This window comes from Benincasa hispida, chromosome 6, assembly GCF_027475165.1.
Source record: "Benincasa hispida cultivar pf3 chromosome 6, pf3_genome.v1.1, whole genome shotgun sequence".
Lineage (NCBI taxonomy): Eukaryota > Viridiplantae > Streptophyta > Magnoliopsida > Cucurbitales > Cucurbitaceae > Benincasa > Benincasa hispida.
In genome coordinates, this window is record NC_143483.1 from 39,632,070 (window position 1) to 39,647,727 (window position 15,658).

Below are 15,658 nucleotides of genomic sequence, written 5' to 3' on the forward strand. Positions count from 1 at the left end.
AAAGCAACCAACCCTAAAATTTGTATAGTGACCTCTTAAATATGCATAGTGGAGGAGGAGGAAATAGACCAATTTCATATTTTGCCGAAGAATAATAAATACAATTTTCCAGATAAGGAAAATAAATTATGCTAGAATCTGCATTTCGTGAGACATCTATAAGAACAATCCAAAGGACAAGTTGATAGACATCTCAAGGAACAACTGACACAACATCTTTAAAAATATTGTCAAAACTAAATCTCTAACCATTCTCACAAAAGTTGGAAGAATCGTTGTTTTTTAACCACTATTATCAAAGAGTATCCGCTTTTAACATGGATAGAGGTGGTTGCTGGAAAATCTCTTATGAGGTCAGAATTCTTTGAAATGTTAATTTTTTTTGTTGGAAAGTTGGTGATGATATTGTTTCTGAATCAGGAAAGGTAGTAAAAGAAAAGGTGTAAAAGATGAAACCTTTGCTACTCCCATTTTGTAGATCGCAAAGTGCAAAAGTTTGTTAAATTAACCATTTTTTTTGTGCCTCTTAATTATCATTTGCGACAATAGGTTTAAGCTTCAAATTCTCCAATAGTTTAACAACTTTTAGATTGATTTATGAAACTACTCCGTAACGTTTATTTGTTTCAAAGATATTTTTAATTTTTTAAAAGTTGCGATATTATATTTTATCTTTTTTTATAAATATCAAAACTATCTTTAGGGATGTTTGGAGTGAAGAGTGAAGTTGTGAAGTCTAGAGAGTCACAAATGAGATTCAAAACCTAGAGAATAGAAAAGTATTTTTCACTTAATGTTTGTGTAATTGTAATAGATAACATTTTTAAGACTAATAATTAAGTGTATAACAATATTTTTAAAAATTTGCAAATATAATAAAAAGTATATTAATAGACTATAAGTGCGGCCCACAATCAAATTCTTGGGCCAAAGAGCCCATCCTTGTTCCTTGTATGTTCAACCTCTCTTTAGAAAATGGGTGAAAATGTTGGGACAATATAACTAAATCAATATTATAAAGAGTTTTTATTATCAATCTACAAAACTTGTATTAGTTCCTTTTTTTAAACTTTAAAAAATGATAGTAAAAGAAAAGAACACTCATTTATTTTAACGTTATTTTCTTAGAATATTGTCATAATTGAGCTGTTGCATATCGAGAACAAGAAGGGAAAAGAAGCCTTATTTTCTCTATCAATGGAAGAAGTAGCAAGAACCCATGAATGGAGGCACCAAGTGCTGGTTTTAGCCTTCCCCTTTGGCAGCCATCCGAGTAGTCTTCTCGGCATTATCCGGCAACTCGCTGATGATGCTCCCGACGTGAAATTCTCCTTCTTCAACACGGCGACTTCCAATGCAGCAATTTTCAACGATGGACGACAAAACGACAACGTTTTCCCTTACAGCATCGGTGATGGTATGCCGAAGGGTTACGTGAGGAGACAGGGAGTGCCTGAGGAGCCGGCTGAGCTTTTCATGAAGGCGGCAGCTGGAAATTTTAGGGCGGCAATTGAGGTGGAGACGGCGGCGGTGAAGGTTGGAGGGGTGGTGAGTGACGCATTTTTGTGGTTTGCCGGTGAGATAGCAGCGGAAATGGATGTGGCTTGGATCCCGGTATGGATTCCGGGGCTCCGGAGTCTCGTTGTTCATCTTCACACCGATTTGTTCCGTCAAAATCTGGCGGATTCAGGTATGTTTGTCGATTGTCATCAACTTTAAGATTTTATCTTTTTTTTTTAAAAAAAAAAAAAAAAAAAAAAAAAAATTAGTTTTTTTCAGAGACTTAAAAATCGAAACCATTTTATATATAATTTTGGTCTGTTTAATGTTAATTTCTGTACTTTTAATGGTTGACTTTTAATCTTCATATTTTTAATAAATTTTAAATTTAATCCCTTAAAATTATTTTTATCAAAATTAATTAAATAATAATAATAATAATAATAATAATAATAATAATAATAATAATAATTTTTATACAAGAAAATCAAATATAGTATAAATATTAAAGATAATAAAAAAAAATTAAAATCAATAATAAATTGTTATTGGAGATTAAATTTAAGATCTATTAAAAGTACGTATACTAAAATTGGATAATTAATATTATATAATTAAAATTGTACAAATTTCAAAATATAGAGACCAAAATAATATTTTAATTAAAAAAAATTGGAAATATTCTTGGTAGCATTCTTTTTGTATAGCTAGACAACGGTTAACATAAAAATTAAAAATGAATTATTTTTTAGTTTTTTCTACCATGTTTAGGAAAAAAAGGATGCATGAGGCTACACCTAATCATTGTCTTTATCCAATTACAATTTGCCATATAGCAAACTTATCTTTTTAAAAACTATATATATTTTGAATTGTTTTTTATGTGTAGTTGGAGTATGAGTGATGCATGAGAATTTGAATTTTCTGAACTCCAAATAAGTATATTTTAAGATTAAATCGTAAATTTGGTTTTTATAGTTTAGATAAAGTTAATATTTAGTCTTTATGATTTATAATTAGAATTTAATCTATATAATTTGATATAATTTTCATAAATAGTCTATAAGATTCTCATAGATAGTTTCATATGGTAGGAACTATTTATGAGAACTTTATTAAATCATGGAAACTCTTTATGAGGTTCATAAGAATTAAATTCTAACTTTTAAAACTATAGTGACTAAATTCTAATTTTTCTAAATCAAATAGAACAACTCGCAATTTGTTGATCATATATCAATTATTAATAAGCTATTGTCACAACTTGTCCTAGATTATTATCTAAGCAACCCTAAGAAAAGTTGTAGCAATAAGTTCAATAGAATCTATTATTAAATTTCTTTATCTTTAAACTTAACTAATTATATAAACAAAAGAGTAGATAACAGATGTCATGTGATACACTTACTACAAATTCAAGTATTGCTACATAATACAAAATTTAGAAAAAGAAGATGAGCTAACAAGCTCAATGAATTGATAAGTTTAATACGGACAAACTTTAAAGATTATGGATACGAAATTAATTAACACATTTAGAAAAATATGAAAAACCACTTCTAAAAACATAAAATTAAATAAGGTCACCATAACCCTTTCCCAAACTTGTACCAAACTTAGACATACTACATAGAAAGAAACTTGACATATATAGCAGAAAAACATGGTCATACTATACATTGAGTATTCTAGAGATGTATAACAACGCAAATGTGGTCATACCATCCAAAGATCAAATACCTTGACACACTACTTAAAATCTATGTGTATAAGACCTAAAAGATCTTTAAAACCTAAAATATTTTATGCGTGCACTACATAAACACATTTCGAGAGTGTAGCAAAAAATCACATCTTGTTAATTACCAACTTAACTAACATAACACTTGAAACTATATATCTAATTAATCTTAATTCCCTTAATTACCCAACCTTGTGTATTATTTTGTCATTTTATACTAAACTAATTCTCTCTCCTAAAGCTATTCACACACTTGATGTGAATGAACATTTTCAAAACAACTCATTCTCTTCTTCATTAAGCTCTTCCTTTGATATAATCACACTTATCATTCTTTTCATTCCACAACTTACATTCCCTCTCGCGTGATATCCTATGCCTCAAACTTATGGACAAACTTTTGGTTCGATTTAATTTGAACCAATAAATCGGTTCGGTTTGTTTTATATTTTAAAAAAATCGATTCGATTCGGTTTGACCACCAAATCGAACCGAACCAAACCGTTTCCACCCCTAGCCTCAAACATTGTTATTTCTCTTCCCTCATTTTATTCATTCGTAAGTTTTTTTTCTTTATGATAATTCACTTTAAAGTTGCAAAAAGATGATAATCATAACAATAATAATAATATTTTTTCCTTCTCGAATAAATGAGATAAATAAGACTATTTGAAAAAGAAAAAGAAACGGGTTGATTGAAGAAAAAAAATTAGAAAATCCATGTGACTTTTTTTTCTTATATAGAGTGCGTCTCTTCAATATTTATCCTTTTTTATAAAAATTTAAAAAAAAATAAATTATATTAACGGAATAACTTCCGTTTTCACCTTTATTTATTTATATTTTTAATTTCTTCTATTGTTATCATTAACATTTCTTTTTTCTTTTATTTCTTTATTATTATTATTATTATTATTTTGCTTCTGAACTAGATTGCCCAAGATTTTTTTTTTATACAAACATTATATTTTTTCCCTTTAAATTTTGGAATTAATTTCTATTTGGTCCTATGTTTCAAAAGATTATATTTTTAGTCCTAATTTAGTTTCTAGGCTTAATTTGGGGCTTAATTTGGTCTCTAGATTTTGATATTTACAAGTTTAAATTTAATTTAGTCTTTAGGTTTCAAGATTTGCATGTTTAATCTTGACTTTTCACTAAATACTCACTTTTGAATTTGACATTAATGTAAATTAATTAATTTAAAATCCTTTTTCATTGGCATTAATATGAGTTTCAGTTTGAGTTAAAAACTAAAAGAATATATAGCTTAAAACGAAGTCTCAATTTGACGAAAATATTGATGGATATCGATAAATGTCAATATTGGTAGATATTTATGAAGAAAAATCTTTAAAACAAAAAATTTTAAAAAAAAAAGTAAGAAAAAAAAAGTTGTTTATGCTATTTTAAACAAGTTAAAATGTCTATTATTACTAATATATTTATATTACTTTAGAAATATTTTGTGTTGGTTAAAATATCATTTTGGTCTCAATTCTTTGAAAAATTGTACAAAATAATAAAAAAAAAAGAAATTTTTCTATGACTGACCTCTTTCTAAAAACTTGTTTGCTATTAACCTTTTTGAGATGTGAAATATACTTTTACCCTCAAAATTAAATATTTCACCTTCTCCCCTATTTCCTACGTCTCTCTTTTTTTTTTCTTTCAACAATCAAAAAACGAAAATTCAATGTCATTTAAAAATAAAAATGCTTCAATATTTTGGTTAATTTATAAGCATAGTTAGAAAAAATATGATAAAAATGTAATAAAAACAAGTGGTCATTTAATTCAAACGAAGTTGTATCAATAAAGATATGATAAAAACAAAATTATCATACGCGTAGAAAAGGTATGCAATTGCTGACATCATGGTGCATGATCGCTTAAATCATAGTGTGCGATCGTTGACATCATGGTGCTTGATTGTGTTTTACTAGTGCGCAATCGCTTGGCAATTTTGTTTTGGTCATATCCGTCGATACAACTTCATTTTAACCAAATGACCACTCATTTTCATACATTCATTCATATTCTTTCTAACCATACTTGTAATTGTAACAAAAAGAATTGAACAATCTTCGACTTTCATACTCCAAAAGTAAAATTCAATGAAGTTTAGATGTTGTAGGGCCATTTTTTATTCAATATTCTTTTACATTTTGCTTTTTATAAACATTATTGAAAAGAGCATGAAAGAAAAAAACGTATGAAAACGAGTGGTCATTTAGCTAAACCAAAGTTGTATTGACGGATATATGACCAAAAAAAATTGCAAATCGATCACGTACCGTGATGTCAACGATCGTGCACCATGACGCTAGCGATCACATACCTTTTTTACACGTACGATAATTTTGTTTTTGTCATAACTCTATTGATACAACTTCATTTTAGCTAAATGGTCACTCGTTTTCATATGTATTTTGTTTTCTTTCCAACCATAATTGTAATTCTAACAAAAAATTAAGCAATCTTCGACTTTAATATGCGAAAAGTAAAAATTATCAAAGTTTAGATGTTCTAGGGTCATTTATATTCAATATTCTTTTACATTTTGCTCTTTGTATAAGCATTATTGGAAAGAGAACGAAAAACGTATAATAATTTTGAAGTTCAGCGATCGTACACATTTTCTGCGTGTACAATAATTTTGTTTTTGTTGTATATTTGCTGATACAACTTCGTTTTAGTTAAATGACCACTCATTTTTATACCATTGTTTGTGTTCTTTCCAATTATGCTTATAAAATGATCAAAATTTTGAAGCATCTTTACTTTTAAATGGCATTAAATTTTCATTTTTTGGTTGTTGAAAGACAAGAACAAAAGAGACGTAAGAAATAGAGAAGGTGAAGTATTTAATATTGAGGATAAAAATGGTATTTCACATGCCAAAAAGATTAGTAGCAAACAAGTTTATAGTAAAATGACATTAAATTTTCGTTTTTTTTTTTTTTTTTTTTTTTTTTTTTTTTTTTTTTTTTTTTTTCATTCTATACAAATTTTCCAATTCTTTGAAGTTTGTTCAAATTACATTTCAAAAAAACTAAAAATGAAAGAAGAAATGTTTATGTAGTTAATATATAACCATTTTTTTTTTTAAATAACAATAATTAGCAATGAAGACTAAATTAATATATATATTTTTAAATTACATGGCCTAAAATTGAACCATTTGAGTTTGGTAGAATATATTATCTTAACCTATTTATTGTTTTAGTTTTTAATTCAACAAAGCAGAAACTCAGGTAAATGCCAATGACCGAAATTATTTTAACTTAAATTTAGTTGATGCATGGACAAAATTGTTTCAAATTAGAAGTTCAATAAAAAGATTATTAGTTATCTTTTAACTTTTTTGATGTGATCGTGACGTAGATCTAAAATATAAAATATGTAAAAGAAAGAATAGTCTTCAATGCAAGTATACACTCACAACAAGTAATAATCAAAATTATTTCATAAGTATTGAATCCAAGAGAACAGATGTAACGAATTTTCATAAATGAACAAGTTTTTTCTCAAGAATAATCCAATTGAAAAGTAATTGAAAATAATGTTGAGAGATGATTCTTTTTTTAATAGAAAATAAAGATAATGAAAATAAAAGAATGACTCGAGTATACACATATCTTTGGTTAGAGAATGTCAACTTTCATGTAATTGTAGTTTTGACTCAAACTTAATCATGGTGAACCAAATTGATCAACACCTATTCAATCTTCTATAAAGTATTTTTAGAAGTCTTAAATCCTGAGACCTATATGTTAATGAAAACTTAGGTGAATAAAAATACAATTGAAGGTCCTAAAGGTTTTGCTTTATATAAAAAACAAAGGCTTATCTCCAAGCTTTTTCATAGATGAAACCAAGATTTATTTAACCCTTTCAATATTAAATTCAACTTTTATATATCAATTTAGACTAATAATAAAAATAATAAAATCAATAAAAACAAAATATGCTATGAGAATAAAGATTTACATATCTCAATTCCAATAAAAAAAACTTATCTCATAATGAAGTAAAAGAAAGTAATAAATAAAGAGACAAACAGATTTAAAGTAAAACAAAAGGTGATGAAAATATAAATGAAAAACTTGTATTAATTAACAGGAATTTAAGTACAAAACTAGAAATCAAAGGAAGCTTGTAAACTAAAGAAACCATAAGATAGATGAAGAGAAAAATAAAAATAAAAAATAGAGAAGCAATATAGTGCCGGAATTTAAGTGTAGATTATGAAAAATACACAGTAGAGAAAGATGATAAAACTCGAGAATATCGTACTACAACCTTCTTCCTCAATCAACCCAACGTCCTTTACCAAAGATAGTTGAGTCTTAATACCCTAAATCTTTCTATGAGAATGAATTGAATTGAGAAGTACCTAGAATTCAAGAATAGTATAGAAAACAAATAACAAAAATTGCTTCAATTAAAAAAAAAAAAAAAGAAGTAGAAAATGCCCTCATGAATGAAAATAGAAGCTAAATAATTATTAAAAATTGAATCCATGGCTCCCATTTTTTTATTTTGCAAAACCGAAAATTGCATTTTATTGCCCCTTTGATTACAACTTTCCAAGTTCCCAGATTTCATAGTTTGAGGATAACCAACCTTTAAATTTTACAAACTTTTAATTTCATCAATATATATGTATATATGAAAATGGTCATAAATTTATATATTTAAGTATCAAATTTGCTCATCATTGTGTTCTTGAAATTAATGGCTTCTTGAACTAGGGAACAAGGATTTTGCATTGATAGACACTTGATACACGATTAGAAATGATTGGTTATCTAAATGTTTTAAATTTAAGGGCATTTAAGTAAATATAGACAGTTGATACACGATTGAAAATGATCTCGTATCTCTGCTTGTTCTCCTTTTATTTATCCCTCCAATTTTGCAGCTTCTTGTCGGAGACTGAAATCGCCGACGAGAAGCTCCCCCTTCCAAATGGCTTCTTCACGTGTGACTCGAGATCTATATGATCCTTCATGATTTTGAACTTCTCTTGTAGTTGCACTGATTCTGACCCTAATTCAACATGAAAGAGAGTTGATTTTGAGATGGAGTTCATTTTGACCAATTGCATTTACAAACTCATTCTTTATGTTTAATATATAAGGATGGTGCATTAGTTTTGTACGTCTATATATTCTTTTTTATTTTTCTTCCACAAAATTATGTATACAAAAGCCAAAATTTCTTGCATTAGAAAAAAAAAAAAAAAAGTCAAAATTTCATGTCATCCACTGGGATGGATACATTATAGGACGAAATTTTGTAGATTTACATCATCATTAATAGACAACCTTATGATTTTAAATTTAGATATTGAAGCATTCTAATTTAAATTTTTTTTTTTCATATCACCAATTTCATAACATTGAAGGCAAACTCGCAATTATAAATTTTAGATTTGCTACCCATTACAAACTCTCTAAATTAAAAGAGAATAGTAAGGTCAATTACACTTTTGAAGAGATATAGGTCAAGTATCTTTTGCTAATACATAACATTTGATTTTTGCAGAAGATGATGAAGAGAAAGCCATCAACTTCCTCCCTGGCTTTTCAAAAATACGAAATATTGACTTACCCCATGAGGGGATTTATGAAGACGTAGAATCACCCATTGCAACCATGTTACATAAAATGGAGTTGCATCTCCCGAAAGCTTCTGCCGTCGTCGTAAACAGCTTCAAAGAAGCCGAGCCGGAGATGTTCAACATACTGAAACCAAAGCTTCGAGAACTTCTCACCATTGCGCCAATTAATTTAACGCCACCGACATCGATTATTAACGACGAGCATGGATGTCTCAAATGGTTGGACAATGAGAACCCTAAGTCCGTAGCGTACATATGCTTTGGTACATTCATAGCACTCCCCCCTCACGAGTTAGCAGCCTTGGCAGAGGCGCTAAACGAGAGCGGGGTTCGATTTCTATGGTCATTTAGAGGCAACCCTGAGGAAAGCTTCTGTAAGGACTTTCTTCAAAGAATTGATGTGCAAGGAAAATTAGTGCCATGGGCTCCCCAAACAAGAGTATTGGCACATCCCTCAGTTGGGGTTTATATAGGTCATTGTGGATGGAACTCTGTTTTGGAGGCTATAATGGAAGGTGTTCCCATGATATGTAGGCCCTTTGTTGGGGACAATGGCCTTAATGTAAGGACAGTTGAGTGTGAGTGGAAGGTTGGCTTAGGACTACCAAATGGAATCTTCACAAAGGATGGAGTAATGAAGGCAATGGAGTCAATCTTAGATCCTCATAAAGGGGTCCAAATAAGAAGTAATCTTAAAGCTCTTAAAGATTTGGCTCTCAAGGCTAGTGGACCTGAGGGTAGTTCAACTAGGAACTTCAATTCTTTGAAAGAGTTACTCACAAAGTAGTATTAGTTACTTATATTAATAGTGCACTTAATTGTATTATTCTTGTTCTAATCTTGTTTTAGTTCCTGTTGTTGAGAATTGATTGTCATGTTACTTTGTTAGTCTACTGTTGTCTTGTTTATGTTATTTACTCTACATTTATTATAGTTGAGTTTGCCCACCTAATCTCTCATAAAATTCGTGGTTATGTGTGTTTTGTGATCTTTTCACTCTTTCTCTCATTATGTATATTCTCCTATTTAAAGGAGTGTAAATGTTGCTTAATGATGATCAATAAGAATATATCAACTGCTTATTGTTGCTTTTATTTCCGTTTCAAAATTAAATATGGTATCACAGCTCAACATGGCCAACGTCTCGTCATCCTACCACAACTTCAATTAATCCTCCTTAGGAGCCAACCTAGATGTCAACCCCATATGAAACAAAACCAATCAATAAAATCTATTAAGAAATTAGGAACAATTTTATTCCTCAAGAGTTACAAACTTGAAGGTCACCTATCTAGAAAGACATCTGAAAAAGTGATATGATGATTCGTCACTAGAAACGTGGATGTTAAATGGAGAGCAATGACAAGCATTGTAACAACAAAATCCTAACAACAAGAAAATAGGTAAATGCACACAGGAGTTTGTAACCCATTTGACAATAAACCACCTACGTCTGGGTGGCAATGTGCCCAAGAAAAATAATTCACTAATATTAAAGAGTTAAGCAATTACAATGTAGTATACACCGACTACTATAGTGAATCACGTAGAGCCTACTCACAAGTCACCTAGGCTCCCCCTGGATGTGAGACTCCCTCTCAAATGTACTTAGGCTCCTCCTATGCGTGCTAATATTAGTGTTGAACATTTTGGCTTCCGACAGTGTGTGAGACTTCTCTTTGCTTGATTATCTACCTTGTAACTCAGTGAACTCCCTTCATTGACGAATCTTAGGTCATCTAAGATGGAGAAATCCTTCTCGAGTATGAAGTCTTAAGCTCCCCTAAAACTAAGAATCTCTTCTCTTCAACGATGCCTTAGGCTCCCCCTAAGACAGAAGTTATTGAACGATTCAACAAATGAAGTTGCACAGCAGAATAACGTGAACAAAGATCAAAACACCATGTTGTACAAATCGACCAACAAGAAGAAAAACACTCTCCCACAATGAACCAATGTGGCAACCCTAAATGAGAGCCATTATTATCCTTTTAAAAATTGTGACCAATAAAAGAAAGAATTTTTAGAAAAATATTTCCTTTTTCGTCAAAATAAGATTACTCCATAAACAAGAAAAAATTCGAACAATATACTTTTGCTAAGAATTTTCAGATTCAAAAATAAAAATATTCTGCAAATAAATTTCAGATTAGGAAAATAAAATATTATGCAGGAATTAGTCATGTCTGTGACAAATGTTAAGACTTCATTTGTGACAAATGCAAAACTACCAGAAACTGCCTTAAAAAAATATAGAGACAATAAAAAAATCTCCAACAAACTCCCCATTTCGCTAATATTTTTTTTAAGGCAGAATCGTTTTAACAAAGAGAACTGTCATTAAAGGAAGTAGTCTTAACAAAATCAAAATAAAGTATCAAAAAATCAGTAAAAACATCAACATAGAGAAGAACAAAATACTGCCACCAACATCCCACAACCACCAGCAGTAAAAAAAAATTTCTCCCCTTTTCTATTTGAAAAAATTAGTCATGTTGTTGAGAGGAAGACGCCCAATCAGACTTAGTTAATGTCACACGCATCATTTGTAACATCTCATCAACAATCGCTTTGTGCTGTTGATGTCTCTGAAGCTGGACATCAATACCTTTGGATTCATTTGATAGGAGATATAAAACATGGCTTCCAAATGGGGATTCAATAAGCCTGGTTGAGGCTATCAACATTGGATACAGAAGGAGCAACAAGGGCAGGGATATGATAGTTTTGCAATGGTTTGGGATTGATCGAAATGAAAACAGTAGAGGACCAGCAGGTTCTTCAACTGTAATAAATTCTGGTTTCTGAGCAATCAAAATTCCACAAATTAATCGAGGGTAGCAAATAGGCAATTTCAAGGCTTGAGATCCAATGTGGTGCTTGATTTGATTAAGTACAGAACTGCCATAATTGAATGAAACTCCAGTCCTAATCTGATATAATAAGGTGGCGAGTGAAATAGAAAGAGACTTGATTTATGAGAGGAAGGATACTAGTTGAAGATCTCAATCTTATGTAAGACAACATATTTGGTACTCAGTATGGCAGTTTGCAACTACCCCTTACATGGCCAAGAAGACCTCACCCCAATCAATTCAAATGCCAACTACCTCATCGATGGATGCTGTTCAAATACATCAATAGGAATCGTTCGATTGAGGTATTTATTAATGAGAATGGTAGAGAAGATAAATGGATGCCTTCACACATGAACTTTCTGAAAATTAGGACTATTGGGATTGTCAAACTCTGAAGACAGGTTGACAATGAATTATCTCACAATTTGAGGGTAGAATGATCCCAAGTTTAATACAGTTCTATCATGTTGAGCTATGAGAATAAGATTCACAAGGTCAAAGCAGTCTTGATTTCTATCAAATAATTCTTTTTCATCAACAATTTTTCCTTTAACCACGAATTTTCACATACTAGCCCCTAGCTCAGTATGAAAAGAGATGCCATCTAATGGAACATATGACACATTTGGTGTAGTAGGTTTCGAAGAAACATGTTTCTTCCTTTTAAACTTAACTAAAGCTCGAACGACCCAAATTGGAACAAAGTTACCATCATCAAAAGAACTTCCCAAACCCCAATCTTCTGGAGAAGCAGAGTTATCCTCAAAGTCAGATTGATCAAACTCAGTCTTTGATGTTTTAGAAGATGCATTGCTGACACTTGTAACATTCACAGTTTTCTTGGAAGACATTTCAGACAAAGAAATAATATCATTAGAATCAGACTCTTCCTCAATATAATAATTACCAGAATCAATCATATTATGATCAGACACGCTAACTTTACTCATATCAATAGGCTTTCCTTCATCAACAGAGACATGATCCCTGAGATCAACAACCTCTACATGTTCTGTTTCATGGGGAACAGATGTCTTAGGCACAACATCAACATTTTCAGACACAATTTTAGGATAATAATTTCAGTAGAGTTATTCACTGGTACCGAAGAAAACACATGAATATTAACAGAAACATTCATACTATCCCCAATTTCAGATGGCTGGCTTTTGGAAACAATATTTTCGCCAATTACCAAGCTTTCTCATCACACTATTTTTCAAACCCAGAAGAAACATGCACATTAGACTGAACAATATTTTCAACAGGAGTAGACTTAGGCATAACCACGTTGGCCATATTTTTAGAAACCTTAACCGAAGTGAGATTACCCATTTTCAAAACAATTTTCCTAGGAGATTAATTAATAGTCAAAAAAATTTGCATGGACTCCGATGAACAATTAGATGCGGTCTAGGCATTTTATGGATGAATTTCTCTACTTTGACCGACAAGATCAGTGATGGCCAAATAAGAACTAACCTTTTTTTTTTACCCTTTTCAACAGGCATTGTACCAGCGCTTGATCGTCTTCTCTTTGCAATGGGAGGAGGAACCCAAATGCCTTTATTTGGTTCAGGAAGACCACACACTTTTACACCACACTTATTGTTGAAGAAGGTGGAACATCCTTCTTGACAAGCGACTTTTATTGAGCTTTTTCCTTATGTCGAACCATTTTGCCTTCGAGATCTGTGAGTACTTTCACGAGTACTCACCATTACTGTGGGCTTAAAATAGCTTGTAAGGATGAAGACAAACAGTTGTTGAGAAAAAATACCCACAATTGAACTCAAATGAAATAAGAAACAACACAATAAATTCAAATTAAAATTTGAAATTAAACACAATTTACACATGCAACCACTTCCAACCTCCACAATTAATGAAGTAATTAAGCACAATAATTGAATGGGCTTGACACTTCTATGGGCCCACGGAATTCTAAGAAAGGTCCAACAGACTAATTGCTATGATTGCACAACACATAAGCCCAAGGATACGATCAACTTTGTATTTGATACAAATACAATGATCCAACACGTTCATATAGAAGACAACGAGTAGAGGTATCCTATGCAATGAGTTTGCATAAGACTAGACTACAAAATAGTAACCACTAGACGTAAATTCGTTGACTAGTTAGATTTCTATTTCACTAAGATGACCTTGGTAACTTAGTCTTAATCATGAGTGAGTTATGAACTCCTATTCATGAGGAATTGTCCTTTGATTTGTATGGGTGAGAATGGTCAGTTCGCCAACTTAATAAGCTTATCATTTGTAGGACAAGATCGAAGGGGGAGTTGAGAACATAATTTCATGAGATAGAATTCACTCCCAACTTTAGGGTAAGTAGATGCGTATTTTTTTATGTGGTGTCTTCAAGACTTGAACAAAGGGCCCTACCCTCTCAATAACCCGAGAGGGATTTCTATTTAATGGTTGGACCATAAACAGGTTGTTCATTAGAGAAGCACTAGTATTTAAAGATATAGAGGTAATCCATGGGTAAAAAAGTAATTTGTCCCAACTGGTGTTACGAACACTGTGAAGGACTAACTTGCTATCATTGGTCTATATCCATGGATACAGAAATATATCTGCAGTGAGAAGAGTGCAACTATGAGTCTTTAGTGTAGTGTATCCATAGTTAACGAATATTGTTTAATTGGTTAAGAGTTTAGCCAATTAATCCCATATAGTTAGAGCTTCTAATCTGTAGATCCATGAGGTCCTCTTCCTAGCTCATAAAGGGAATTGAAGTAATTATGCTTTGAGTTTGAAATGTTCAAAATCACTTAGGAAAATAATATAATGTATAGTGATACATTATAATATAAAGTTTATATTTTAATTAAACTTTATAATATAAATTTATTTTTGTATATGATTCAAAATTAATTTATGGGAGAATTTAAATATTTGAAGGAGTTCAAATATTAATGAATTGGATTCATATTGAAACTATAGGTTAAAATTAAAGTATATTTGATGCACATTAAAACTATAGGTTAATATGATTAAAATATAAGTCAAATTAAATATTTGATATTTAATTTGGAGATAGTTTAATTCGAAAATTAAATAATTATTTTAATTTAATTTAATTAATTGAATTAAAAATATAGATTATGTGAGAGATGTTTCTTTTAATATGATTTAAATGAAATCATTAATTAAATTATATTTAATTAATGATTAGTTAATTAATAATTAATAAAATTAATTAGATAAGTCCCACATAGGGGAGTTATCTAGAAACGTGAGTGGTTCCACGTTTCTCTCCCTCTCTATCTCAGTTGATAAAAAAATTGGTTTTGATCATAGAGGAAAAAAAAATTCTACACATAATAGTTCTGGCCTTTGAAGGTTGCTCTTTTGATGATGTTCTAAAATCTCAATTGGAGAATTGGATTCTCACTTGGTTCTACAAAGGTAAAGGTTTTCTATCCCTTTTCTATGATTTTTAAGCATGCTTAAACTTAGGTTCTAATTTTACAGTAGGCTATTTTTTTTCTTTGAACTTTGTACTTTTTCTGAATTGCCAAATGTATGGGTATTTCAGGAATACCAAATTAATAATGAGTTTTGGTTCGGTGCTTTCCGCCTACAGTTTTTTGGAAATAGATACCTATTTTTAGAAAACTTGTATATAGTTCATAAAATTAAAAGGGACCTTATATCTATTTCTTGTTTAATCGAACAAATGTATTCAATTTCTTTTTCATTTAATGAAGAGTTCATTATGAAAAATAGTATGACTATTCGTTCAGCTAAACAACTTGTATATGTTAAGACCAACTAAAGCAAAAGCATTTTTAAATCATGAGATCTTTAAAACTGTTAATACTCAAACAAAAAGGCAAAGAGTTTCTCCAAGTAACAATAATACATATCTTTAGCATTTGAGATTAGGTCACACTAATC

At 30.5% G+C, this 15,658-nt stretch overlaps 1 protein-coding gene and 1 long non-coding RNA gene across 2 annotated transcripts; one reads left to right on the forward strand and one right to left on the reverse strand.

Moving 5' to 3' along the window:
- Positions 1–1,197: 1,197 nt before the first annotated feature.
- On the forward strand, positions 1,198–9,974 carry LOC120079229 (flavonoid 3-O-glucosyltransferase-like). The gene is made up of 2 exons (XM_039033391.2): positions 1,198–1,690; positions 8,795–9,974. The coding sequence occupies exons 1-2, from the start codon at positions 1,198–1,200 to the stop codon at positions 9,655–9,657; spliced, it is 1,356 nt and encodes a 451-aa protein (XP_038889319.1). The 3' UTR covers positions 9,658–9,974.
- A 198-nt stretch (positions 9,975–10,172) lies between these two features.
- LOC150035648 (uncharacterized) lies at positions 10,173–13,570 on the reverse strand. Its single transcript, XR_016530034.1, has 2 exons — positions 13,211–13,570; positions 10,173–10,698 (listed from the first exon to the last, which is right to left on the reverse strand). It is a non-coding gene; the product is annotated as an uncharacterized LOC150035648 (long non-coding RNA).
- Positions 13,571–15,658: the final 2,088 nt, after the last annotated feature.